This window comes from Saimiri boliviensis, chromosome 2 (assembly GCF_048565385.1).
Source record: "Saimiri boliviensis isolate mSaiBol1 chromosome 2, mSaiBol1.pri, whole genome shotgun sequence".
Taxonomy (NCBI): Eukaryota; Metazoa; Chordata; class Mammalia; order Primates; family Cebidae; genus Saimiri; species Saimiri boliviensis.
In genome coordinates, this window is record NC_133450.1 from 96,719,282 (window position 1) to 96,747,071 (window position 27,790).

The 27,790-nt window shown below is 36.5% G+C and overlaps 1 protein-coding gene across 3 annotated transcripts in view; it reads left to right on the forward strand.

Moving 5' to 3' along the window:
* The window catches only part of TXNDC16 (thioredoxin domain containing 16), a 130,532-nt gene that overhangs the window by 38,312 nt on the left and 64,430 nt on the right, over positions 1 to 27,790 (forward strand). For all 3 annotated transcript variants that reach the window (XM_039469220.2, XM_074393931.1, XM_039469221.2), the window contains exons 9-14: positions 1,698 to 1,848; positions 11,298 to 11,464; positions 11,847 to 11,907; positions 14,142 to 14,265; positions 20,248 to 20,391; positions 20,922 to 20,981. In XM_039469220.2, coding sequence (XP_039325154.1) covers positions 1,698 to 1,848; positions 11,298 to 11,464; positions 11,847 to 11,907; positions 14,142 to 14,265; positions 20,248 to 20,391; positions 20,922 to 20,981 — 707 coding nt within the window. The remainder of the gene's footprint in view (positions 1 to 1,697; positions 1,849 to 11,297; positions 11,465 to 11,846; positions 11,908 to 14,141; positions 14,266 to 20,247; positions 20,392 to 20,921; positions 20,982 to 27,790) is intronic.

A 27,790-nucleotide genomic window follows, 5' to 3' on the forward strand; every position in this document is an offset into this window, starting at 1 on the left:
GGCCAGCCAGTCCATCGGTTTACTTGAGCAAATGAGAGATGAGAGATCCTATCTCCCAGGAACTTAGATTGGACTTGGAAAAACTGGATTATACAACATGGTAGCTGTCTTGCTCACAGGAATGTTTTGCTCACTTATAAGTAAAACAGAATGGTGTCTTCCGAGACTGAATTGGTAACTGAAAAGTGTTAATGGCAAGGTGAAGTTTCCTGAACTCCTGCTGTTCAGGTCTCTACATTTATCTTCTGACTTTTCTCTGATCCAATTATTTGAATTTTCCTTATATTCTGTGAGATTTTGTTGTAAACTTCAAATAAGTTTCACTAGTTTTGTTTTCTGTTATCTGCAAGCAAATATGATCCCTGATAAAATAATTTTCTAACATTATTCTTTTGTTTCAAGGCTGCAATGTGAAGTCCAGCCTTACTTATTAGGACCTTCTGCACTCACCACTTTACTTTCAGCAGTATGTGACTGTTCAGGAATCCCCTCAATAAGTTATATGCTTTCATTGCATCTTAACTTTTGTTTGAAATGCTTATTTGTCCTGTCTGATTGGAGAGGTCATGCTTTCCTTTTTGTTTTTTAAGCTCTGAGACAGTCTGCCTTTTCTCCTTCCTTCTCCTTCCTAATTTGAAGCAGAAAGAAAATATTTCCTTGTTCCTCATAGTATTTTTACATATTATAGCACTTACCAACTCCATTTTAATTGTTTTGCTAAATATATCTCCTTCAAGGATGTAATTGTTTTATTTATCTTTATCTGTTGTGTTTTGCATAGGGCCTAACACATAGTAGGGATTAAGTAAAGCTTTGAGTGACTATTTTTTTAATCGTTGAATTGATTAGAAATTACTTTGTAATTAAATTTGAAATCAGTGAACCTTGTAAGCTCACTTTAAATATGTCTCAAGAATTAAAATAGCATTTCAAAAATAAAATTTTGTAGTATTTTGCCAAACCCTACTAATGCCATATGGATATTTCTAAAATGCTATTTTAATTTTGGCAAACCTTATCTCCACTATAAGTTTATCTCTGAGTTCTCATACTGAAGGGAATGCCAAAGCTCAAATCATAAGCCATGTTTGCTGAGTTTTGTAATATTTCAGATACAAACTCACAAACTCCCACAAATTGTCACATGGTTTCTATTTTAGAATGTTTTGGCTGAAGTTTATTCAAAACCGATTTGGGTTTAAATTAAATATAGAAAATTTGTGTTACAAAGCCTTATTTAGCATAGCTCTAGAAAAGCAACTATATTTAAAGATAATCTCATTGTCCACAAGGTGACAGCCTTTTATGGAAAAAAGGTTATAAGCCTGCCTGTAACCTATTATAATTTAGAAACTACCATATTAAAAAGTTCAGGAAAAAAATTGTTTATACAACTCATGTGGTTTATTGTTTATACAACTCATATTAAGGTTAATTTACTCTAATATTAACCTTATATAAAAATTGTTTGTATAAAAATTGTTTATACAACTCATATTAAGGTTAATTTACTTTAATTTCCTATATCTTCTTTTTTGCCCAAGTTCATTTAATTTTAATGCTATACTCTTTCAGGCTTTTACTAAAATAATAATCAAAAGCAAGAGACTTAACACAAAATTTATCGTTACATCTTTTTGGATGGTAAAGGGATCACACATTGAACTTCATTAAGTTAATTAATTTTTAATTTGTAGCTCTGAGGATGTGGAATATGCACGTCTCTACTTTTTTCATTGTAAACTAGTCTTGGACTTGACCCAGCAATGTAGAAGAACACTAATGGAACAGCCATTGACTACACTGAACATTCACCTGTTTATTAAGATAATGAAGGCACCTCTGTGGGTATGTGTCTTTATATGTTTGTTTTCTACTGTCTGTATAATTGCAAAAGCTATGTGTCTTATTTTAATATAGTAGATAATTTATACATAAAATTTATTAAGTTTTGATTTATAGATGCATGTTCACTTAGATGAGTTAGTTATCTTTTCCCTTTTTTGAGTGTTTTTCTTTCATTTTGAGGGATTTAGGAATAATTCCTTATAAAAGGTATAATAGAAGATAGACTATCCATTAAATGACATTTTAATGTCTTTACATATTATTGCATTGAAACCCAATTATAGAATTGTGTAAGTGAAACTATTCTGTGGTAGTAATAATGAACTCTGGGTTTTGGCGAGTACTCACAGATCACAAAGACCATGTCATGGTTACGAAAAGACCTCTTTTATGACTGCTTTGATCATAATGACTTCAATTAAGGGTGATTTCACTTGGAAGCATAACATGGCAAAAAATGAAGGACATCATTTATATTGTATTCTGTATGAACAACAGCCCCTTGAAACACATTTTATGAAATATAATGTGAATGGTACTTCCTGGAATTGTGCAGTGCAGGTGACCCTGCCCTAACCACTGTTCACGCAAAGGAATATTAAATTGTTAATCAAAATCTGAAGTGAAGTTTGCTTTCACAGAATAGTGCATGAAAATTTTATTTGTTTGAACTTTTTTTCCCCTGGACAGAGAACTGGAATATAGGATTCAGGCAGAGGCTCCAGAAGCTCGGGCAGACACAGAAATAGGTAGGAATGACCAGTAGTATGAAGCCAAGAAAGATCTGAAAGGCTGAATGGAAGATCAGTGCCAGATTGGAAAGCTAAGGTGTTAATTCAAACCTTGATGTCAGCCTACAAATACTTGGCAGAGGGAGGCCTAGACGCACAGATTAGTGGACTTTCATAGACTAGAACAGAGTAAATGAATGCAGAGTACAGAAAAGAAGACAAAGCCTTGAAAGATTCCTTGAGACTATTGGAGGATAGCGAAGGCCTTCCCCTAGTAGAATTAGGAAGATGTTAGAACCTCAACTGGTTTGGTCACTTTTATGTTTTAGTACTTTAAACATTTGACCTTATCAGTTTTTGAGGTTGTTTTTTGTTCTTAAATAATACATTTAAGGTTAAAAAAAAAAAACCTGAGTAATGCCAAACACTTTTATAGGAAACACCTCTTAGGCCAAAATTTGTTGTAATTGGGTTATAGCCTGTGATGGCATACTTAACTGGAATGAGATAGAGAGGTCCCAAAGGTTGGTACCTAAATATGATGACTGCTTACAGGTTCTTGTTAGTAGCTGACTTTACTGTTCACTTTGAATTCATGTTTCTTGCTTTATTCTTATTCTTTCCTAGTACCACCGAAGCTCATTCCCCCTGTTATTGTAGACATTATTCTATATAAAAACCCTTGGGGTTCAATCATGGTTGGGTTTTGTGGGGTTAGATGCTTTGCAAATTAGCCTGGGTTTTGGGGTTCAGGATCTGAAATAATTTGACATGTTTACAAAGTCTGTTTATAAACTAATAAAAATGAAAAGTAAGATTCAGACTTTTTCGTAAACTGCTTTGTGTCTGATCATTGCAATTATATGTATTATTATTTCACTTCTAAGCATATGAAAATAGATGCAGATTGCTTTTTTTGTGTATGTATGTTTATTGCTTTTTTTTTTCCTTTAGGTAAACAGGGTACTGGAACACCTAATTATTGTAGATACATAATGCAACTATGTCTTATAGTCATGACAGGAAGTGTGTCATTTTGATCATGTCCAACTGAAAATAAATCTTGAGCATAGAATTTTTAAGTGAATTTCAATTTTAAATCGGTTAAGTAAGATTCTGCCAGATATGGAGTTGTTTTAGATGTCTTATTAAGGTTCCCAGCAGTGAACACAGTTGGGAAAATGGTTCAATTATTGTCCTATTGGCAAATACCAGGGACATTTTAGAATGCTGGTGATTTTCTCCATGATGGATTCAGTTTATATCTGTAGATAGTAGGAAGGCTTTTATCTGAATCCCAAGAAGAATTCTCAAGTGCAAATATCTAATAAAATTTTAAAATATGGGTAAGTTTATACATTTTTAATAATCTCTGAAATTTTTACCTTATTTGTTCATCTAACTCTGTCTCAGACAGATTCAAGACACTTGAATTACATTAAACCCACTCTTTTATGTAGGAAATTAGATGCTGTTATGATTTATTCATTTAGCTTCTAGTTCTAGAGAACTTATGTGGCAGTGTACAATATTGTATAGTATAGTGTTTCCCAACATGGTTGTTTTAGAGCCTTTTTTAATTGTTTAAAAAGCACATAAGATTACTCTCATAACAATTTTAAAGTGTATAATACAATATTAGCTGATGCACATTGATGTACAACAGATTTCTGGAACTTTTTAATATTGCGTGACTGAAGCTATGCTCATTCAACACACAACTTCACATGTCCCCTCTATTTGACCTCAGTCCTTGACACCACCAGTGTCCTTTCCATTTGTATGGGTTTGATTACTTTAGATACCACATATACACTGAGTCATGCCTTATTTGTTTTTGCGATTGGCTTATTTCATTTAGAATAATGTCCTCAAGGTTCATCCATGTTATATCATATGTCAGTCTTTCTTAAGACTGAGTAATGATGTTGAGTATTTTCAAATGCTTTTCCTGCATTAATTGAAATGACCATGTGATATTTGTCCTTTGTTCTGTCAGTGTGGTGTACAGTGTTACATTAATAAGTTTCTGTATGTCAAACCATTCTTGCATTGCAAGCGTAAATCTCACTTGCTCATGATGAGTGATCCTTTTAATGTGCTGCTGAATTCAGTTTGGTAGCTTTTCTTGAGGATTTTTGCCTTAATATTCATTAGGAATATTACTCATACTGCTCTGTAGTGTCTTTTTCTTATAGTATCTTTGATTTTAGTATCAGGGTAATGCTGGCCTCATAAAACGAGTTTGGAAATATTCTCACCTCTTCAAATTTTCGGAAGAGGTTAAGAAGGATTGGCATTAATTCTTTAAATGTTTAGTTGGATTTTCCAGTGAAGCCATCTGGTTCTGGACTTTCTTTGTTGGGAGGTTTTTGATTACTGATTTAATTTTCTTACTAGTTCTAGATCTGTTCAGATTCTCCATTTCTTTTTTTTCCCCCAAGATGGAATCTTGCTCTGTAGCCCAGGCAGGAGTGCAGTGATGCGATCTTGGCTCACTGCAACCTCCGCCTCCTGGGTCCCAGTTCAAGCAATTCTCCTGCCTTAGCCTCCCAAGTAGCTGGGATTAAAGGCATGAGCCACCATGCCCAGTTTATTTTTGTATTTTTTTAGTAGAGACGGGGTTTCACCCTGCTGACCAGTCTGGTCTTGAACTCCTGACCTTGTGATCTGCCTGCCTTGGCCTCCCAAAGTGTTGGGATTATAGGCATGAGCAACCGTGCTCTGCCCAGACTTTCCATTTCTTAATGATTCAGTCTTGGTAGGTTATATGTTTCTAAGAATTTATCCATTTCTTCTAAGTTATCAAATTTACTGGCATATAATTATTCATAATAGTCTCTTGTAATCCTTTTTATTCTGGTATCATTTTTGAAAGTAAACTTTTAAGTAATTTTAGTTATTTAATCGTAATACATGAATTGTAGAAAAATACTGATATTTTTCTACATTAATAAACCATTGCAAGAGTGTTTCTGTCACTTTTGTATCTTATACTAATTTCTATTTATATTACATATTTTATTTAGTAATAATTTTTATGGTACTACCCTGTGGCTTTCTCTGCCTATCAGGGACATTTGTGATTTTGTTTTATGTCAAATGGAATGGATTATGACTTCAATAATTAGGCTGGGCGCAGTGGCTTCCACTTATAATCCCAGCACTTTGGGAAGCTGAGGTGGGTGGATTGCTTGAGGCCAGGAGTTTGAGACCAGCCTGAGCAAAATAGGAAGACCTTATCTCTACAAAAACATCAAACATTAGTTGGGCATGGTGGTGTCCACCTTTAGTCCCAGCTACTTGGGAGGCTTAGATGGTAGGAGGATCACCTGAGCCTGGGGAGGTTGAGGCTGCAGTGAGCTGTGATCATGCTACTGTACTCCAGCCTGGGCAACAGAGTGAGACTCTGTCTCAAAAAAAAAAAAAAATTCATAATTAGGAAACCCACAAGATTTTTAAAGAAATATACAAACCTGTATGGTTAGAGATAGAAATAGCACAAAATGATAAATGTACTTTATTCCTCCAAATTTTTAGGGTCAGGAAAAGGCTAAGAAATCTACTCAGCTGCAATCACAGGCTCCTTTTTTTTTTTTAAATGATGAGTTGGAGGGCAGACCAGGGCCCAGAATTTGTAACCAAGAGCCTCAAATTCAGGGAGCAGGAATAGGCCCCAGTTAAGGAACTTGCAACATATGCCTTAGTGAACCTCAGAGTTGCTATAGACCAGTGACTATCGTGTGCCTTCATTTTCCCCCCTTCAGCTAGGAATGTATATAGTTATACTGCACATGTCACATCACTGTCTGTTGAGTATGTATTGGGGAAAATGATCTTTCTCTTTAGTTCACAGGTCTTCAAATTAAGAGGAATAGTTTTCAAGGAGCTATATGCAAGGGTCTTATCTGTACCCGGAACTGAACGTAAATGATACATTAAACTGTGCACAGATTTAATTCAAAGCTTGATGGGACGAGGCTTTAGGAGTCTGGAAGAGAGGTGTGTACTTTACATATGGAAAGGATTTGAGTTGTTGTAGCCAGGGAGCAGTCTATGGCTACAGTAATCCCTCCCACCTGCAAAATAGGTTCACTTCTTTCTTCAAGACTCACAAAGTCCAGCAGTACCTCCCATCCCATAAGCTCCCCTTATCTTGTCACCCTATCACTGCCTGTGGAATGATGGAGTCTGTGACTCCTCTACCTGAACCTGGTTGGGCTTCTATAACTGCCTTGACCAACAGAATGAGACTGAGGTGATGATCCATGACTTCATATATCAATAATGGCTATATTTCACAAAATGTGATGTGCCTCTGCCTTGCTCTCTATTTGCTCATTCTTGAAAACCCCCTATTTTGTTGTTAGCCTAAGCAGCCTGAGGAGAAGCCCATGAGAAGGAGAATTGAGGTCCTTAGACCACAGCCATGGCTGAGCTTCAAATAGCAACAGCTTGTTAGCCATGCGTATGAGCCATCTGTAAAGTAGAATATTCAGCTTCCAGTTGAAATAGCCTCCTAATGCCACACGAAGCAGAGATGAGCTTACACATATTTGAGCAAAGGAAATGATTCTTATCATTTTAAGCTACCAGGCTTTAGGGAGCTTTGCTACACAGTGATAGTTGCTCAAAGGCACCCCTCAAGTGACCTCATTTGTTTCTGTGGCATTAACTACATGGATTCTCAAATCTGAATTTTGAGGTCACATGTTTATTTGGAGCTCCCACCCATGTATCTGACTCTTAATTAGATGTATCTCTGCTTAAGTACAATACATGTGACATTAAGGTATTGTCCTTCACCAACACTGGTTCTTTCTTTTCTATTTTGGTTATTTTACTGTCCGTTTATTTATGGCAGACATCTGGGGAAACATTCTTAATTCCTACATGTTCTTGCATGTAATTTTACATCTGAAATCTCTTTTGAAAGCTGACAGTGATCTTTAAAAAATATATGTGTGATCATTAATTCATACAATTCATAAATGGCTTCACTTTATTTACATCATAAAGCCCTGTTTTCTTGGTGGGACATTCATGGTTTTCAGCGATCTGACCCCTTGCCACATTTCTAACCTTACTGACTATTCTTCCTTTTGCTTTATAATACTGAATTACTAATAGTTCTCTGAACACGTGAGGAAAAAACCTGGTGTTTTTACTCCTTCAGGATATTCCACTCATCTAGGTTTTTGGTGGAAATTATTATCTTGTGGTTTTAAGACCCAGGTTCCTGTTTTCTTGCTGGCTGTTAGGCAAAGGTTGTTCTCATTTCCTACAGGCTGCTCTCAAGCCCTTGCCACACGGCCCTCTCACAACATGCAGCTTGCTCCTTCAAAGCCAGTGGGAGAATCTTACTTGAGTGTGCTACAACAGACTCCTATGTAACGTCACCTAACAAAAGGAATGACTACCCCATGGGTCCTGCTGACACTTAGGGGAGGGGGTTATACAAGATTTGTTTACCAGGGGTAGGAATTTTGGGGGCTATCTTAGAATTTTCTCTATCTGTGGTAGACAAAATAACTTAAGTACTTAATAACTCAAGTTATTGAGTATATATATATATATATATATATATATATATATATGTATGTATGTATCTCTTTCCAAAAAATTGCCAAAGAGAATCCTATACTTACCTATGGTAGACAGAATTCTAAGATGGTTTGTAAGATTCCTATCCCTGGTGAATTCTCATCACTTTGGGAGGCCAAGAGTGGATTGGTTGAGTGCAGGAGTTAGAGACCAGCCTGGGCAACATGGCAAAACCCCGTCTCTACAAAATATATAAAAATTAGCTGTTTGTGGTGATGTGCATCTGTAGTCCCAGCTCTACTTGGTGGGGGCTGAAGTGAGAGGATTTCTTGAGCCTGGGAGACAGAGGTTACAGTGAGCTGAGATACTGCCATTGCACTCCAGCCTGGATGAGAGAGTAAGGCTCTGCCTGAAAAAAAAAAGTTCGATTATTACAAAGTTTGGAAGAATACATCATTGTTTGTATCTGCTTTTATCTACTCTATTGGTTATTCAGTGGGCTCTTTGAATCTGACAATTCTTGTCCTTCAGTTGTAGGAAAATTTTATGTTTATTTCAGTGATTATTTCTTCTATTTTCTCCCTTCTCTTTTTCTGTGACTTGCATTACTTAGATGTTAAGCCTCTTTAACTAGTCCTTCAATTTTATTACCTTTTTTCTCTTTTATCTTACATCTATTTCTGTTGTGCTTTCTGGGAGACTTATTTAACTTTATTTTTCAATTCTTTGTGAATCCAGTGTCTTCCCATCTCCTTGAAGTTGTCTGTGGTGGTTTCTGAACCTTTCTTGTTCCAGCGTAGTCTGTATTTTCTCTATGTTATTTATTTTTCCATGTGTTCTAGTCTCTGTTTTTCATGTAGGCTTTCCTCAGGTGTGTGTTAATCCTTGGATGTCTGTTTACAGTTTAGAATTTGAAACTAAAATGCTGATTGGAAATTCTAACATTGGTGAGACTCGGTGACTTTTAAATATATATATAATATATATATGTAACAGTGGCATGTGTTCACTTTTTAGTTTTTCATTAATTTTTTAAAAATTTTGTCTAATTTTTAATTTAGAAAAATAGAGACAGGATTGTGCTATGTAGCCCAGGCTGGTCTTGAACTCCAGAGCTCAAGTGATCCTTCCATCTTGGCCTCCCAAAGTGTAGGCATGAGCCATCGTGCCTGACCTCTTCATTAATCTTCTTCATTTCTTAGTATCACAATGGAATGATGAGAAAACAAAACAAAAACATGAGCCTTTGCAAGTCTCTGACAGGCAGACAGTTGGGGTTCGTAGAGACTTGAGCCATGTGGCCAAAATAGCTCTGACTCTCTTTGGCTGACTGGGCCCAGGAGGGTTGGGAAGGTGGAGTGGTGAGAAGGTGGCACCCTTGTAAGCTCTCCTTGACATTTCTGCCCCATGACTGATATGTGCCTGATCCTCTCAGACCATCCCATAGGATTTCCCAGTGCCTTCTGGACACCTGGCCACATGACACCCCGCCTCCCTGCCTAGTTCAAATGTCCTGAGAATGCCACACAGTGCTAAGATGGACCTTAAAGCCAGCTCTCCTGGGTGGCAGCAAGAGAGGAGAATGGAGAAGGGGCAGAGGCAAGCAACAGTGTTCCAGATTCTCACACATTCTCACACACACAGAATGTGTGAGAATTGTGTCTTGTCTGGGAGGTATCTATGGTGGAAGGTGGAGAAAGTGCAGGTAGCAGTGACAGAAGTTCATGTCTTTTTGGCAGTAAGCAGACTGAAGAGGTGAGCAGGGCCGAGCCTAGAGCTCCATAGAGTAATTAGGCCTGGCCTGCTTTTTGGTGAATCCCAATGTCAGTATCTTCAGGCTTTTGGGGATTACTCAAGATCCCCCAAAAAGGATAAAAATTCCAATTGAGGACAAAGGCCTGACTGCTGGCATTCTGGGAACTGAGTGGAAAGGGACCTTAGGTGAGGGGAACGTCTCAACATTTGGTTACGTAATCCCCCTGCTTTCAGCATGGTGTCCACACTGTCAGCTGTTCCTGGATTTCTGCTGGTGTGGGGAAGTGACAGTTGTTTAATCTCATAGAACTGGGGAGGAAAATCTAGGGATCTAACTACTTCTCAAAAGCTTTGACATATTCCTCTTTATTTTAGAGCCTTCCTGCCACTTCCCTTCTAATATTTCCTTCCCAGATCCAGACTTGCTTGACACTGATAGTTCCTGAGCAATTTTAGGATTTTGTAGTTAAAACTGAATTGTGTCTTAGTTTTCCCTCTGATGGCTAGGGTTTTGCGTTGTAGGATCTCCTAAGTCAGTTATTATTCTGACCTCTAAAATTGTGCTACCTTTTCTCTTTTTCTTTCTTTACGTATATTTGTCTGTCTCTTTTGAAAAATCCCACTGCTGTAGTTTTCCTGGGAGTTCTGGAGGGAGTGAAATTAGATGTGTGTATTTAATTTGCTACTTTTATTCAGGTCTTCCTCATTGTTTTGTAATGTGTCATATTATGTTAAATTCTTATATGAAAAAGTTTATTCCTTAGTTATCTGTTCTATTTCCCTTGAAATACTTATGTCTATCAATTAGTCCCACATTGCTTTACTTATTGTTTTTGTTTGTTTATAGTATTCTTTATGATTGTAATTTTTGGTTTAACTTCTTATAAAATCTGTTAATTTTATAATGCCTAAACTTATAGGGGGCCAGGAACGATCGCTCATGCCTGTAATCCCATCACTTTGGAAGGCCAAGGTGGGAGGATCACTTGAGCCCAGGAGTTTAAGACCAGCCTGGCAACGTAGGGAGATTGACTGTACAAAAAATTAAAACAAAAAAAATTAGCTTGGCATGTGGTGTACGCCTGTGGTCCCAGCTACTTGGGAGGCTGAGGCGGGAGGATTGTTGGAGCCCAAAAGGTTTAGGCTACAATGAGCTGTGATCATTATGCTGTTGGACTCCAGCCTGACAACAAAGCAAGCTTTTGTCTCAAAAAACAAATGAAACTATATAGGTACGTTGGGAGCCTTTAATTCAGGAAATTAAGAAATCATTTCTGTTAGTGTTGGATTATTATTTTACAGACTTGTTTTTTACTTGCGACTTTATTAATAAGAGTTAGGAGAATTGAAATCCAAATGTTAGAATATTATTATCACACTTTGTTCTTTTTGTTGTTGTTGTTGTTGTTTTTAATGAAGACCGAAGTTGCTGACGATCCTCAACAAGTTTCAACTGTTCATCTCCAACTAGGCTTACCACTGGTTTTTATTGTTAGCCAACAGGCTACATATGAAGCTGATAGAAAAACTGCAGAATGGGTTGCTTGGCGTCTTCTGGGAAAAGCAGGAGTTTTGCTCTTGTTAAGGTACCTTAAACATTGAATGTTTACTCTATATAGCAAAACACTAATAACTTTCATGTTTTAAAATATGGTGATTTAATCACTTATAGGTAAACTCAAATTTTTAATAGATTATAATGTAATTAGAACTAGTTGCTGAGCTAAAATCTGTACATTCATTATAAGCTTGATTAAAACTTAGAACTTTAAACCTTGCTAAATGAAGATGGAGATTAAGATGGAGACTAGAAAATCTGGTCAGTATGTGTAAAACTTTTCAGTCACTAAATTGTATTTTTTTTGTAATATTTAGTATAAGATTATAGTTCTATTTTTGATTGGCATCCTGGGTGATTATTATTCTTCAGATTAGCAACATAAAACATTTATTTCCATTTTGAAAAAGGGACTCTTTGGAAGTGAACATTCCTCAACATGCTAATGTGGTCTTCAAAAGAGCAGAAAAGGTTAGTTGTTTTATTTACTACTGGTCTACAATATATGTTGTCCTAAAGTAATAATTTTTATTATAGAAAAATCTGTAAATTATAAATTGCTCTTATTCAAAGATAATTGCTGTTAACATTTTGTTTTTTTCATGTGTTAGTCTATGTTTTTTCCTATGTTCACATGTTTATATGTATTTTTTTGTTTGTTTTTTTTTTGAGATGGAGTTTTTTGCTCTTGTTACCCAGGCTGGAGTGCAATGGCGTGATCTCGGCTCACCTCAACCTCTGCCTCCTGGGTTCAGGCAATTCTCCTGCCTCAGCCTCCTGAGTAGCTGGGATTACAGGCACGCACCACCATGCCCAGTTGATTTTTTTGTATTTTTAGTAGAGACGGGGTTTCACCATGTTGACCAGGATGGTCTCGATCTCTTGACCTCGTGATCCGCCAGCTTCGGCCTCCCAAAGTGCTGGGATTACAGGCTTGAGCCACCGCGCCCGGCCTATATGTATTTTTTAAAAATAAAATCAGGATTATGCTATCCTGCTTTTTGTTTAAAATAATATTGGGCCGGACATGGTGGCTCATGCCTGTATTCCTAGCACTTTGAGAGGCTGAGGCAGGTGGATCATTTGAACCTAGGAGTTTAAGACCAGCCTAGGCAACATCGGGAGATCCCATCTCTACAAAAAATTAGCTGAATGTGGTGGTATGTGCCTATAGTCCCAGTTACTCGGGAGGCTGAGGTGGGAGAATCACTTGAGCACCAGAGGTTGAGGCTGTAGTGAGCCATGATTGTGTGACTGTACATCCACCCTATCTCAAAAAAATTAACGAGAGAGAGTGACACTATCTCAAAAAAAATTAACAAGATGAAACAGAATTCAAGCCAGAGCATTGATGAAAGACAGAATAATGATTACTTTTAGGGGACGTTAATGACAGGAAGAGCAAGAAGATGGCTCCTGGGTGTGCTGATGATGTTCTGTTATCTTAATCTGTGTGGCAGTTATACAGATATGTCTACTTTGTAAAAGTCCATCAAACTCTATACTTACTTAACATTTTTGTTATTTTCTGTATGAATGTTATGCTTTAATTAAAAAGTTTACTACAAAAATTTCTGTGAATCTTTGGAACAAGTTAAGTTTGATTGATTTTGATTCCTGTACTTCTTAAGTTTATTATGTTTCTGTAGGAATCAAAATTGCTTATTTTGAATATAATGTTAAAAAGGTGAAGATATGTCATAGCAAAGAACAAACATACTTGGAGCTCATACCTTTATTCCAATATGTAGTTACAGTCAAGAATACTTTGCTAAAATAATCTAGGGCCTAAAATTTTGTATTTTTAAAGACACAGTTGGGCAATAGTGAAAGAAATCTTAAGTAATATCTTTAATATTAATTAATATTGATCTCAATAGAATAGAATAGAATATTATTAAAACAACTGGTAGCAGATAGTAATTTAATGTTGTTTATAGCTAAACAGGAAATTGAACTTATTAGTGGAATTAATTTAGATGAAGTATTGTTTTGAATATTTTTGTGTAATGTCAGGATAATCAATTTTGATTTCCTCTATTTGTAGTAAAATTGTATATATTTCCATTTTATAAAGAGGTAGAACTAGCTGTTATATGTGAAATGTTCTACAGACTTCAGTATAATGTGGTTGTGACAAGAAGCAAGTGAGGCTTTTCACTCCTTTTGTTGCCACCCTTTTCAGTGTACTCATTATCTTTATAATAGAAAGGTATGCTTTGGATGCTTTTCTTTTCATACTAATTGTGGAGTTAATTTCCTTTTTCATTTTCCTTAATTTTAGAATTGAAACTCAAAGGTTTAGTTTTATTTTAATGTTAACCAAGTAAAACTTTTTTTTTTTTTCTTTTTGAGACAGGGTTTGGCTCTGTTGCCTAGGCTGGAGTGCAATGGCACAATCTTGGCTCACTGCAACCTCCACTTCCTGAGTTCAGATGATTCTTCTGTTTCAGCCTCCTGAGTAGCTGGGATTACAGGCATGTGCCACCATGCCCAGCTAATTTTTGTGTTTTTGGTAGAGATGGGGTTTCATTATGTTGGCCAGGCTGATCTCAAACTCCTGACCTCAGGTGATCCACCTGTCTGTGCCTTCCAAAGTGCTGGAATTACAAGTGTGAGCCACCGTGCCTGGCCCAAGTAAAACATTTTTGTGTCAAAATACTTTGCTATATTCATTTTTTTAAAAAAAATTAATGTATTTCTAGGGAGTTCCAGTGGAATTTTTGGTATTGCATGATGTTGATTTAATAATATCCCATGTGGAAAATAATATGCACATTGAGGAAATACAGGAAGATGAAGACGATGATGTGGAAGGTCCAGATATAGGTAATGTATTATGATTCTCACCCCATCCCCATCCTGCTCAACACCCATAATGTCAGTGAAATTTCCAATGAATTAACTTTCTCAAAGAATGTATTTGGATTTAAGATTCTGTAAAGAAACTTGGTGGTATTTATTTTGAATCACATTTTATCAAGTTGATTTGTTGAAAAGATGTAAGGATGCTATATTTTGTTTAGTTATTGGCATTTACTGTTACATATCAGGCTTCAAACTTCCCACATCTGTGCCTTCATTCTCCGTATCAGTATTTCAGCCCTTCTGGACTAGTCCGTGTTTAAAAACTCTACTTAAAAATTACAACATGGCCGGGCGCGGTGGCTCAAGCCTGTAATCCCAGCACTTTGGGAGGCCGAGGCGAGTGGATCATGAGGTCGAGAGATCGAGACCATCCTGGTCAACATGGTGAAACCCCGTCTCTACTAAAAATAAAAAAATTAGCTGGGCATGGTGGCGCGTGCCTGTAATCCCAGCTACTCAGGAGGCTGAGGCAGGAGAATTGCCTGAACCCAGGAGGCGGAGGTTGTGGTGAGCCGAGATCGCGCCATTGCACTCCAGCCTGGGTGAAAAGAGCGAAACTCCGTCTCAAAAAAAAAAAAAAAATTACCACATGATATTTTATTGTTATTATTTTTATTAGGAAATGGAGTTTTAATAAATATTGTTATATTTGTACTTGCAAATACATCCAGTTGTTAATGGTATAAAGAGTAAATTTTAATAACATTTTAACACTTCTTTTAGACAGTTATTTCAGTTTTTAAAAAATTTCTCTTATTGCTTACATTTATGAAGTATTGTATAGTTTTCAAGGCTTTTCCCCACATATTATTTACTTTAATTGTTATTCTCTGAGTTAGCTGATATCACCTTCATTTAATACATGAAGAGTATGCATTTCCTGAGTTAAGTGATCAGCCCAAAGTCCTACAAGTGTCTGGTGGTGGGGCCTGGGCTAGAACTTAAGCATCCTGAAATAAAATCTTCTTTATTAGTTACAGTCAAGAATACTTCGCTAAAATAATCTGGTGGCCTAAAATTTTATATTTTTAAAGTGTGACAGTTTGGCAATAGTGAAATAATTGTTCCTGATACTTCTTTCATAACATTAATCCTCTTCTGTAATTACTAATTTACTTTTTTCTCTTCTCCACTAGTCTAGAATTATTTATAAATCAAGGATTATGTCTTGTTCATTTTTGTATACCATATAATAAATACTTGAATGTTTTATATAGTACCATTATGAGCTCCAAGAAGGAAGCAATTTACTTAGCATTTTCATGAGGTCCATGCATAGTGATCAAAATCTATATTGTACATTTAATAAGAGCTTTCACTGTTACCAGTGACCAGTTTCTTGGTTTGTACTGAGCTCTAGTTCTTTTCCGATATGCAGGGGTTAGAATTGCTTGTGTTCCTCCCTGGAGTCCTCAGTGGGCTTGCCATTACATAAGTAGGTCTGTGTTCTGGTCTCTTGCTTCCTGCTTTATTCCTGTAATGGTCCCTATATATGAACCTTTGGAATTAGAGGACTTGCCCCAATCTCAGTTTATTTGATTCCTGTCTTCAGTGGGAGTTGCCTGTTTGAAGATTTCTTTGTGGCCTCAGTCCCTATATTGTTTCCTGACTCTCTGTGGCCTTATTTACCCTCTGATTCTGCCTTCTCTTTACAGTTTTTATTTTTGATTTTTTAATTGGCCAATAATAATTGTACCTATTTGTGGGGTACATAGTGATGTTTCAATGCGTATAATGTATAGTAATCAGGTCAGGGTAATTAGCGTATCCATCATTTCAAACATTTATAATTTCTTTATGTTGGGAACATTCGATAACCTCCAGCCTGCTTCTAGTATTTCTTTTACAGTTTTGCCTTTTTTGTTTGTTTTTCATCTTCCTGTTGTCAGTAATCCATGTTGGTCCAGAATGTTGTATGATGTTGTGCCTGTCTACATAATTCTTCTCCCTTGGTTTGTATCACTCCGGTTTGCAAAGGAAAACTAGATGAGGGTTAGGAAAGAATTTATTACCATCTGTGAATGTAAATCAGAGACAGGTGTCCCCAGAGAAAAATCGGCAAAACGTTCAGAATGAAAAAGACTAAATTCCGCAAAAGGGCAATCTGAAAAAAAGAAAAGAAGCATGTGTTCAGCCTGGGCAACATGACAGAATCCCATCTCTACACAAAATACAGATATTAGCCAGGCATGGTGATGCGTGCCTATAGTCCCAGGTCTTTGCAGGGGCTGAAGTGGGAGGATTGCTTGAGCCCAAGAGGTGGAGGTTGCAGTGAGCTGAGATCATGCCACTGTACTCCAGCCTGGGCAACAGAGTGAGATTCTTTCTAAAAAAAAAAAAAAAAAAAAGCTGCCTGTGTGACTGAAAATAGTATGTATGTTATTAATGAATAGGTGGTAAGTAGAGCTGAGGAATGACTAAATTTACAAGTGATGGTAGCTTATTAAAGTATAAGAAAAGAGGGAGGAAAAAGAAAGAGAAGACTGACAGGAAAATGAAAATACATGAATAAGAAAAAAATGCAGTAAATAAGAAAATAGATCTTTACTAATTTTGGTATTGAGAATTGAGAATGTAACTTTTTAGTGTCATGCGATTTAGTGCTTGAAAGTACCTTAAAGTTATGTAGTGTAACTCCCATGCTTGACAAGAGTTGAACACTGAGGCCCAGAGAGTTATGTGATTGACTAGAGTCATACAGTTAGAAAATGGCTGAGGTTATATTGAAATCCAGAAATAGAATTTTAATTTATAGTATGATCCTTTGTCTCGATGATGGGAATACTTTCTGAGAAATGGATTGTTAGATGATTTCATTGAGCAAACGTCGTAAAGTTCACTTACACAGACCTACATGGTGTAGCCTACTACACACCTAGGGAATATGGTATAGCCTATTGCTCCTAGGCCACAAACCTGTACAGCATGTTACTGTATTGAATACTGTAGGTACTTGTAACACAATGGTAGATATTTATGTATCTAAACATGTGTAAACATAGAAGAGGTACAGTAAAAACATGGTATAAAAGATAAAAAATGGTATACCTGTGTAGGGTACTTACCATGAATGGAGCTTGCGAGACTGTAAGTTGCTCTGGGTGAGTCACTGAATGAGTATGAAGGCCTAGGATATTACATTATTGTAGACTTTATAGATACTGTACACTTAGGCTGCACTAAATTTATAAAACTTTTATTTCTTCAATAATAAATTTATCTTAGCTTACTGTAACTTTTTCACTTTATACATTTTTATAGTTTTTAAAAACGTTTTGACTGTTTTGTAATGACATTTAACTTAAAGCACAAACACATTGTACAGCTATACAAAAATATTCTTTTTTATGTACTTATTCTATAACCTTTTTTCCATTTAAAACTTTTATGTTTTACATTTTAAACTTTTTTGTAAAAACTAAAACACAAACACACACATTAGCCTAGGCTTATACATGGTCAAGATTATCCATGTTATTCTCTTCCACTTCCACATCTTGTCCGTTTGGAAGGTCTTCAGGGGCATTACAAGCATGGAGCTGTCATTTCCTATGATAATAATGCCTTCTTTTAGAAGGACCTACCTGAGGCTGTTTTACAGTGAACTTTTTATTTTATAAATGGAAGGAGAATACTCTAATGATAAGAGTATAGTAAATGTATAAACCAATAATCTAGTCCTTTATTATCAAGTATTATTTACTGTACATAATTGTATGTGCTATACTTTTTTGTTGTTGAGACAGATTTACACTCTTGTTGCCCAGACTGGAGTGCAATGGTGTGATCTTGGCTCACTGCAATCTCTGCCTCCTGGGTTTAAGCAGTTCTCCTGCCTCAGCATCCCAAGTAGCTAGGATTACAATTATGCACCAACAGCCTGAGCTAATTTTTTGTATTTTTTAGTAGAGATGGGATTTCACCATGTTTGTCAGGCTAGCCTCGAACTCCTGACCTCAAGTGATCCGTCTGCCTTGGCCTCCCAGCGTGCTGGGATTACAGGTGTGAGCCATCGTGCATGGCCTTATTGTACTATACTTTCATATGACTCACGGTAGGTTTATTTACACCAGTATCACCACAGACATGTGAGTAATGCGTTGTGCTACAACATTGCAATGGCTAGTACATCATCAGATGATAGGAATTTCTCCCTTAATCTTAAGGGACTACAGTTGTATATGTGGTCCATTGTTGACTGAAGTATCATTATGTGGTACATGACTGTATTAGAAATTATATATAAAACAATAATTCTATGACTGTATTGTCTTCTTTCTCCCTTCTTTCTTTTTAATGTGTTGTTACAGAGAATTATGAACATACCATAAAGTAGACAGACTAATAGAACAAATTCTTGTTACCCATTAGTTGGCCCCGGCCATTATCAAACCATGGCTAATCCTGCTGCAGTCACTCCCCACCTCTTATTGTTTTGTAGCAAATCCCAAACATATGATTTCATCTATAAGTATTTTGCTGGGTTTCAGAAATATAAAGATTTTCTTTTTATTGTTTTTGTTTTTGTTTTTGTTTAGACAGAGTCTCACTCTGTCACCCAGGGTGGAGTACAGTGGTACAATCTCGGCTCATTGCAACTTCTGCCTCCCAGGTTCAAGAGATTCTCCTGCCTCAGCCTCCCAAGTAACTGTGACTACAGGCCTGCACCACTACACCCAGCTAATTTTTTTATTTTTAGTAGAGACGGGGTTTCACCACGTTGGCCAGGATACTCTCAATCTCTTGACCTCGTGATCCACCTGCCTCGGCCTCCCAAAGTGCTGGGATTATAGGCATGAGCCACCCCACCTGGCCTCCTTTTTAACATAACATAATTAATACTATTATTACATCTAAAAAATTAACAATTCTTAATATCATCATATATCCAGTGTTTGATCTTCTGATTGCACCAGGCTCTTTCATGCCACCGTGCCTTTGCTAATGCTGTTCCCTTTGCTCTTTATGCCACCACTGCCTTTCTTCTCTGCCTGAGTTTTATTTTTCTTTTCATATTCACCTAGTATCAACTCTTCTAAGAAGCTTTATCCTTTAATCAAGTTATATGCTCCATCTGTGTTACCATACAATCTCTACAAACTTCTAACAGAATGTTTATGAATTCAAGTATGTTATTACCACATACATGGATGGATGGATGGATGGATCTATCAATCTATTGATTGGTCTATCTAAATTAAGGAAATGTTTTCACAGAATCCACTCATAACTTGATGCTTTTTGGATAAAATCCAGACTTCTTGGCTTATGTGACCTCTTTTGATTTAGCCATTGCCTAGTCTAGAGTTTTCTCGTGCTGTTTATTTTTTCAACCCCACCTTGTCTTAGTCAAATTTGCTTTCTCTCAGCCTTGTATGTGCTAAACTCTTCTATGTCTCAGAGCTTTCACATGTTACTCTCTTTGTCTAAAACATTCTTTTCTTGATTCTGTACCTGGCAGATTTTGGGTTTCCCAATCTAAGTAGCGCTTTTATAGTCTCTCAGTGTATCCTTTACCTTTCTCATAAACTGGTCATAATTTGTAATTATGTATTGATTCAGTGATCAGTTTATCAGACTTTTCCATAGATAGAAGTTTCATTTGGTCAGGACTATGTCTGTTTACCAGTTTTCCTAGTGTCTACCACAATGCTTGGCCTACAGTAGAGGCAAAGTAAACAAAATAACACTATTAATATTCTTTCTAGAACAAGTTTTAATTTTGAAATGGACCAGAACTTCACAACTTCTAGGTCAGGAAGCATCTCAGAGTCAGTTAAGGAACTGGAAAGTTTTCTAAATATTATGCCTCCTAAGTATTAAGATAGAATGAATTCAAAAGTTTATATAAAGTAGTGAATTCTTATATGCCTCTTATGGGAAGAGTTTAAATATTTTTCATTGTACATCAATATTTAAATTAATTCTTTTTCAACATTTTAGATACTCAGGATGATGAAGTGGCAGAAACTGTTTACAGAGATAGGAAGAGGAAATTACCTTTGGAACTGACAGTGGAACTAACAGAAGAAACATTTAATGCAACAGTGATGGCTTCTGACAACATAGTACTCTTCTATGTTGATTGTGAGTATGAGCCTTTAGAGGAGACTATTACATATTAGGACATTTAAAAACACACACATTTAATTTTTGGCATTCCATATATTGCATGTTGTAAAAGGAAATTGCTTCCATATGTCTCCAGTACATTGTGTACACTGAAGCATTTACTTCTGATTCTGGGATTGTGCAATTAGTTTATATCTGATTTACAAATTAAAGGTTAATGATTAAACTAGATATTCATTAATTCTGAAAAAATTGTGGCTCACACTAATGATTTTTAATATATTAATTATTATAGATTTATAGTAAGTATATTGCTTTAATCTTCAAATCATAACCATTTAGCTATATTGCTTGCAGTACAAGTACAGAAAAGCAGTTGCATTTGGAAGTCTTTTAAGTGTTTGGACTATGTTGAGAAATGTATAATAGAATTTTCTGATTAAAAATAATTTGGGGAAACATAAATCTGTATATCTGTTATATATCAGTTTGGATGCTTTGGAGATACTCATGTAATATCTGTTGAATTTTTAATTTTCATTTAGGGCAAGCAGTATCCATGGCATTTTTACAATCCTATATTGATGTGGCAATTAAACTGAAAGGTATTGTACTGTGCTATGCATGCTTATTATTCAAATTTTGAGCTGTAGCTATTTGTGAAACTATGTCATACAAAAAATGTAGAAAATCACATAAAATTTCAGATTACTATGTTTGTGTCTCCAGGATTAAGTTAACAAACGAGGAGTTTCAAGAGTGCTTAGAAGCATTCACTTTGAATTGTCTTCATTGAACTGTCTTTAACAGAAAGTAGAGAGCCTATATATTAAGTACTTGTGGCTACACAGTTAATCTAGCGACCTTTTTGGTTCAAGTCAGTCATTCAGCAAGCATTTGTGAGTGCCTACCCTGTGCCAGTTACTCCAGTTAAATACCGGAGATAAAAATTTGGCAGATAAGACCCAGTCTTACAGTCTAATGAGAGATTAAGGATCCCTGTGTTATTGAAACTATATAGTTTACTCCTCATGGATGGAATGCTCTTTAATATCCAGAACCTTTTTATGTTAACTGTCCTATGCAACCTGATTTAATAGTGGGCAAATACAGATCCAAGGAATGGACTTTAACTGAGAATGTCTGTGCTGCCATCTCAGCAAAGACATAGGGAAAAGGAGTGAGGCCTGTTAGTAAGAGAGTTAATGATCGATTAGGTGTGCTTAATGTAGGTTCCTTATGGTTAGATAGTATGCCTTATATCAGCTTTCTAGGCTTGGCATATTGCCTTATATTGCAGAATATCTGGTTTTTGATAATTGTTGAATAAATGAATAATAGAGTTTCATAAATTTTGTTTCATTTAATGGAAACTGTGTACTGATGTACAACTTATTTATTCTTTGAAGCTTTTGGTAACTCAAGAAATTGATTCCAGACACTCAACCCTAAATGGTAAGTTGTACATCAGTACACAGTTTCCATTAAATGAAACAAAATTATTATTTTTATTATTAAGTTTTTTTATTTCCATAGGTTATTGGGTAACAAGTGGTGTTTGGTTACCTGAATAAAATCTTTGGTGGTGATTTGTGAGGTTTTGGTGCACCCATCACCCAAGCAGTATACACTGTACCCAATTTGTGGTCTTTTATTCCTTACCCCCTTCCCACCCGTTCTTGAGTCCCCACAGTCTATTTTGTCTTTCTTATGCCTTTGCATTTTCATAGCTTAACTCCCACATATGAGTGAGAACATGTGTTATTTGGTTTTCCATTCCTGAGTTTCAGTAATATCTCCTGTCTCATCCAGGTTGCTGCAAATGCCATTAATTCGTCCCTTTTTATGGCTGAGTAGTATTCCATTGTATATATATGTACCACAGTTTCTTTGTCCACTCATTGATTGATGGGCATTTGGGTTAGTCCCATGTTTTTGCAATTGCAGATTGTGCTGCTATAAACATGTGTGCAAGTATCTTTTTCATATATGACTTATTTTTCTCTGGGTAGATATCCAGTAGTGGGATTCCTGGACCAAGTTCCTTTTAGTTCTTTAAGGATCTCCACACTTTTCCATAGTGGTTGTACTAGTTTATATTCCTGCCAGCAGCGTAGAAGTGTTCTCTGTTCACTGCTTCCATACCAACATCTATTATTTTTTTTGTTTTTTGATTATGGCCATTCTTGGGGGAATAAGGTGATATCACAATGTGGTTTTGATTTGCATTTCCCTGATCATTAGTGATGTTGAGCATTTTTTGGTATGTTTATTGACCATTTGTATATCTTCTTTTGTAATTATTTATTCATGTCCTTAGCCTGCTTTTTGATGGGATTGTTGTTGCTTTTTTCTTGCTAATTTGCTTCACTTCATTTTAGATTCTGGATGTTAGTCCTTTGTCAAATGTATAGATTTTGCAGATTTTCTCCCACAATGTGGATTGTCTGTTTACTCTGCTGACCATTCCTTTTGCTATGCAAAAGCTCTTTAGTTTAATTAATTATCAGCCATTTATCTTTGTTTTTATTGCATTTACTTTGGGGTTCTTGTCATGAAATTCTTGCCTAAGCCAGTGTCTAGAAGGATTTTCCAATGTTGTCTTCTAGAATTTTTTATAGTTTCAGGTCTTAGATTTAAGTCTTTGATCTATCTTGAGTTGATTCTGTATAAGGTGAAAGATGAGGATCTAATTTCATTCTTCTACAGGTGGCTTGCCAATCATCTCAGCACCATTTGTTGAATAGGATATCCTTTCTGCACTTGATGTTTTTGTTTGCTTTGTCAAAGATCAGTTGGCTTTAAGTATCCAGCGTTTATCTCTGGATTCTCTGTTCTTTTCCATTGGTCTCTGTGCCAAATTTTATGCCAGTACCATCCTGTTTTGGTGACTATGGCCTTAACAGTATAGTTTGAAATCAGGTAATGTGATGCCTCCAGATTTGTTCTTTTTTTTTTTGAGACGGAGTTTTGCTCTTGTTGCCCAGGCTGGAGTGCAATGGCGCGCTCTCGGCTCACCGCAACCTCCGCCTCCTGGGTTCAGGCAATTCTCCTGCCTCAGCCTCCTGAGTAGCTGGGATTACAGGCACACGCCACCATGCCCAGCTAATTTTTTGTATTTTTAGTAGAGACGGGGTTTCACCATGTTGACCAGGATGGTCTCGATCTCTTGACCTCGTGATCCACTCGCCTCAGCCTCCCAAAGTGCTGGGATTACAGGCTTGAGCCACCGCGCCCGGCCCAGATTTGTTCTTTTTGATTAATCTTGCTTTGGCTATGTGGGCTCTTTTTTGGTTCCATATGAATTTTAAGATTGTTTTTTCTAGTTCTGTGAAGAATGATGGTGGTATTATGATGGGAATTGTGTTGAATTTGTAGATTGCTTTTGGCAATATGGTCATTTTCACAATATTGATTCTACCCATCCATGAACATGAGATGTATTTCCATTCATTTGTGTCATCCATGGTTTCTTTCAGCAGTGTTTTGTAGTTTTCCTTGTAGTGGTCTTTCAGCTCCTTGATTAGGTATATTCCTCAGTGTTTTGTTTTATCTTTCCAGCAGTTGTAAAAGGCGTTGAATTCTGGACTTGATTCTCAGCTTGGTCACTGTTGGTATATAGAAGAGCTATTGATTTGTATGCATTGATTCTGTATCTGGAAACTTTGTTGAATTCTGTTGTCACTTCTAGGAGCTTTCTGGATGAGTCTTTAGGGTTTTCTAGATAAACAGTCATGTCATCAGCAATCAGCGACGGTTTGACTTCCTCTTTACCAATTTGGATGCCTTTATTTCTTTCTCTTGTCTGATTGCTCTGACTGAGACTTCCATTACTGGGTTGAAGAGGAGTGGTGAGAGTAGGCATTCTTGTCTTGTTCCAGTTCTCAGAGGAAATGCTTTCTGCTTTTCCACATTATTGTTGGCTGTGGGTTTGTTATAGATGGCTTTTATTACATTGAGGTATGTCCCTCGTATGCCAATTTTGCTGAGAGTTTTAATCAGAATGGAATGCTGGATATTGTTGAATGCTTTTTCTTTGTCTATTGAGATGATCATGTGATTTTTGTTTTTGATTCCGTTTATGTGGTATATCACATTTATTGACTTGTATATTTTAATCATCCCTGCATCGCTGGTATGAAACCCACTTGATCATGGTGGATTATCTTTTTGATATGTTGTTGGATTCAGTTAGCTAGTGTTTTGTTGAGGATTTTGGCATCTATCTTCATCAGGGATATTGGTCTGTAGTTTTCCTTTTTTGGTTATGTTTTTTCCTAGGTTTGGTATTAGAGTGATACTGGTGTCATAGAATGATTTAGGGATAGTTCTCTCTTTATCTTGTAGAATGGTGTCAGTAGGATTAATACCAGTTCTTTGAATGTCTGGTAGGATTCTCCTATGAATCTGTCTGATACTTAACTTATTTTTTGTTAATTTTATTACCATTTTCAATCTCACTTGCTTGTTATTCGTCTGTTTAGAATATCTAATTGTTCCTGTTTTAAGCTTGGAAAGTGGTATCTTTCCAGGAATTTGTCCATCTCCTCTAGGTTTTCCAGTTTATATACATAAAGGTGTTCTGAATGATCTTTTGTATTTCTGTGGTGTCAGTGTAGTATTTCCGGTTTCATTTCTAATAGAGCTTATTTGGATTTTCTCTTTTCTTGGCTAATCTTTCAAATGGTCTGTCAGTTTTATTTATCTTTTCAAAGGTTCAGCTTTTTGTTTCATTTATTTTTGATTTTTTTTGTTTGTTTCAATTTCATTTAGTTCTGCTCTGATCTTGGTTATTTCCTTTCTTCTGCTGGGTTCGGGTTTGGTTTATTCTTGTTTCTCTAGTTCCTTGATGTATGTATGACCTTATATTGTGTGTTTGTGCTCTTTCAGACTTTGATGTAAGCATTTAGGACTATGAACTTTCCTCTTAGCGCCGTCTTTGCTAGTTGATAGGCTGTGTCACTGTTGTCATTCATTTTGAAGAATTTTTAAATTTCAATCATGATTTAATTTTTGACCCAATGATAATTCAAGAGCAAGTTGTTTAATTTCCATGTACTTGCATGGTTTTGAAGGTTCCTTGTGGAATTGATTTCCAGTTTTATTCCACTGTGGTCTGAGAGAGTACTTGATATAATTTCAATTTTTTTGAATTTATTGGCCTGTCATACGATCTACCTTGGAGAAAGTCCAATGCACTGTTGAATAGAATGTATATTCTGTGGTTGTTGAGTAGAACGTTCTGTAAATCTGTTAAGTCCATTTGTACCAGGATATAGTTTAAATCCATTGTTTGTTGACCTTCTGTCTTGATACACCTAGTGCTGTCAGTGGAGTATTGAAGTCTCCTACTATTATTGTGTTGCTACCTCATTTCACAGGTCTATTAGTAATTGTTTTATAAATTTAGGCACTCCAATGTTAGGTGCATATATATTTAGGATTGTGATATTTTTCTGTTGGACAAGGCCTTTTATCATTATATAATGACCTGCTTTGTCCTTTTTTTTTCTTTTTTTTTTTAAATTTAAGTTCTGGGGTACATGTGCAGATTGTGCAGGTTTGTTACATAGGTATACATATGCCATGATAGTTTGCTGCATCCATTCCCCTCTCATCTACATTAGATGTTTCTCCTAATGTTTTCCCTCCCCAATTCCCCCCACCCCCTGCTATCCCTCCCCTAGATTCCCCACTCCCTAACAGGCCCCAGTGTGTGATGTTCCCCTCCCTGTGTCCATGTGTTCTCATTGTTCAACACCCACTTATGTGTGAGAACATGTGGTGTTTGCTTTTCTGTTAAGTCAGTTTGCTGAGAACGGTGGTTTCCAGCTTCATCCATGTCCCTACAAAGTACATGAACTCATCCTTTTTCTTTGCTGCATAGTATTTCATGGTGTATGTGTGCCAAATTTTCTTTATCCAGTCTATCATTGATGGGCATTTGGGTTGGTTCCAAGTCTTTGCTATTGTAAGCAGTGCCGCAGTGGACATATGTGTGCTTGTGTCTTTATAATTGAATGATTTATAATCCTTTGTATATGTACCCATTAATTGGATTGCTGGGTCACATTGTATTTCTAGTTCTGTATCCTTGAGGAATCACCACATTGTTTTCCACACTTTTGGTGTCCCTTTGCATGGACCGTCTTTTTTCTTCCTTTTACCTTGAGTTTGTGTGAGTTCTTAAGTATTAGATGTGTCCCTTGAAGGTAGCAGATAGTTAGTTGCTGAATTCTTATTCATTCTGCAATTCTGTATCTTTTAAGTGGAGCATTTAGGCCATTTACATTCAGTGTTAGTATTGAGATGTGAGGTACCATTCCATTCATCATGCTGTTTGTTGACCGAATACCTTTTTATTTTTTTTATTGCATTTTAGGTTTTGGGGTACATGTGAAGAACATACAAGATTGTTGCATAGGTACACACATGACAGTGTGGTTTTCTGCCTTCCGTCCCCTCACCTGTATCTTTCATTTCTCCCCATGCTATCTATTCCCACCTCCCCACCCCCCGTCCCTCCCCCATTTCCCTGCAACGGACCCCAGTGTGTAGTGCTCCCCTCCCTGTGTCCATGTGTTCTCATTGTTCAACACCCGCCTATGAGTGAGAATATACGGTGTTTGATTTTCTGCTCTTGTGTCAGTTTGCTGAGAATGATGGTTTCCAGGTTCATCCATGTCCCTACAAAGGACGTGAACTCATCGTTTTTGATGGCTGCGTAATATTCCATGGTGTATATGTACCACATTTTCCCTATCCAGTCTATCATCGTTGGGCATTTGGGTTGGTTCCAGGTCTTTGCTATTGTAAACAGTGCTGCAATGAACATTCGTGTGAATACCTTTTTTTAAAAAATTGCATTTGTTTTATAGGTCCTGTGAAATTGTGCTTTAAAAAGGTTCTTTTCTGATGTGTTTCCAGGAGTTGTTCCAAGGGTTGGAGCTCCTTTTAGCAGGTCTTGTAGTGCTAGCTTGGTAATGGTGAATTCTCTCAGCATTTGTTTGTGTGAAAAATACTGTATCTTTCCTTCACTTAGGAAGCTTAGTTTCACTGGGTACAAAATTCTCGGCTGATGATTCTTTTGTTTGAAGAGGCTGAAGATAGGGCCCCAATCCCTTCTAGCTTGCGGGATTTCTGCTGAGAAATCTGTGAATCTGATAGGTTTTCCTTTATATGTCACCTGATGTTTTTGCATCACAGCTCTTAAGATGCTTTCCTTTGTCTTAATTTTAGAGAACTTGATAACAATGTGCCTATGTGTTGATCTTTCTGCGATGAATTTTCCAGGTGTTCTTTGTGCTGCTTTTACTTGGATGCCTAGTTCTCTAGCAAGGCTATGGAAGTTTTCCTCAGTTATTCCCCCAGATATACTTTCCAAACTTAGATTTCTCTTCTTCCTCAATAATGC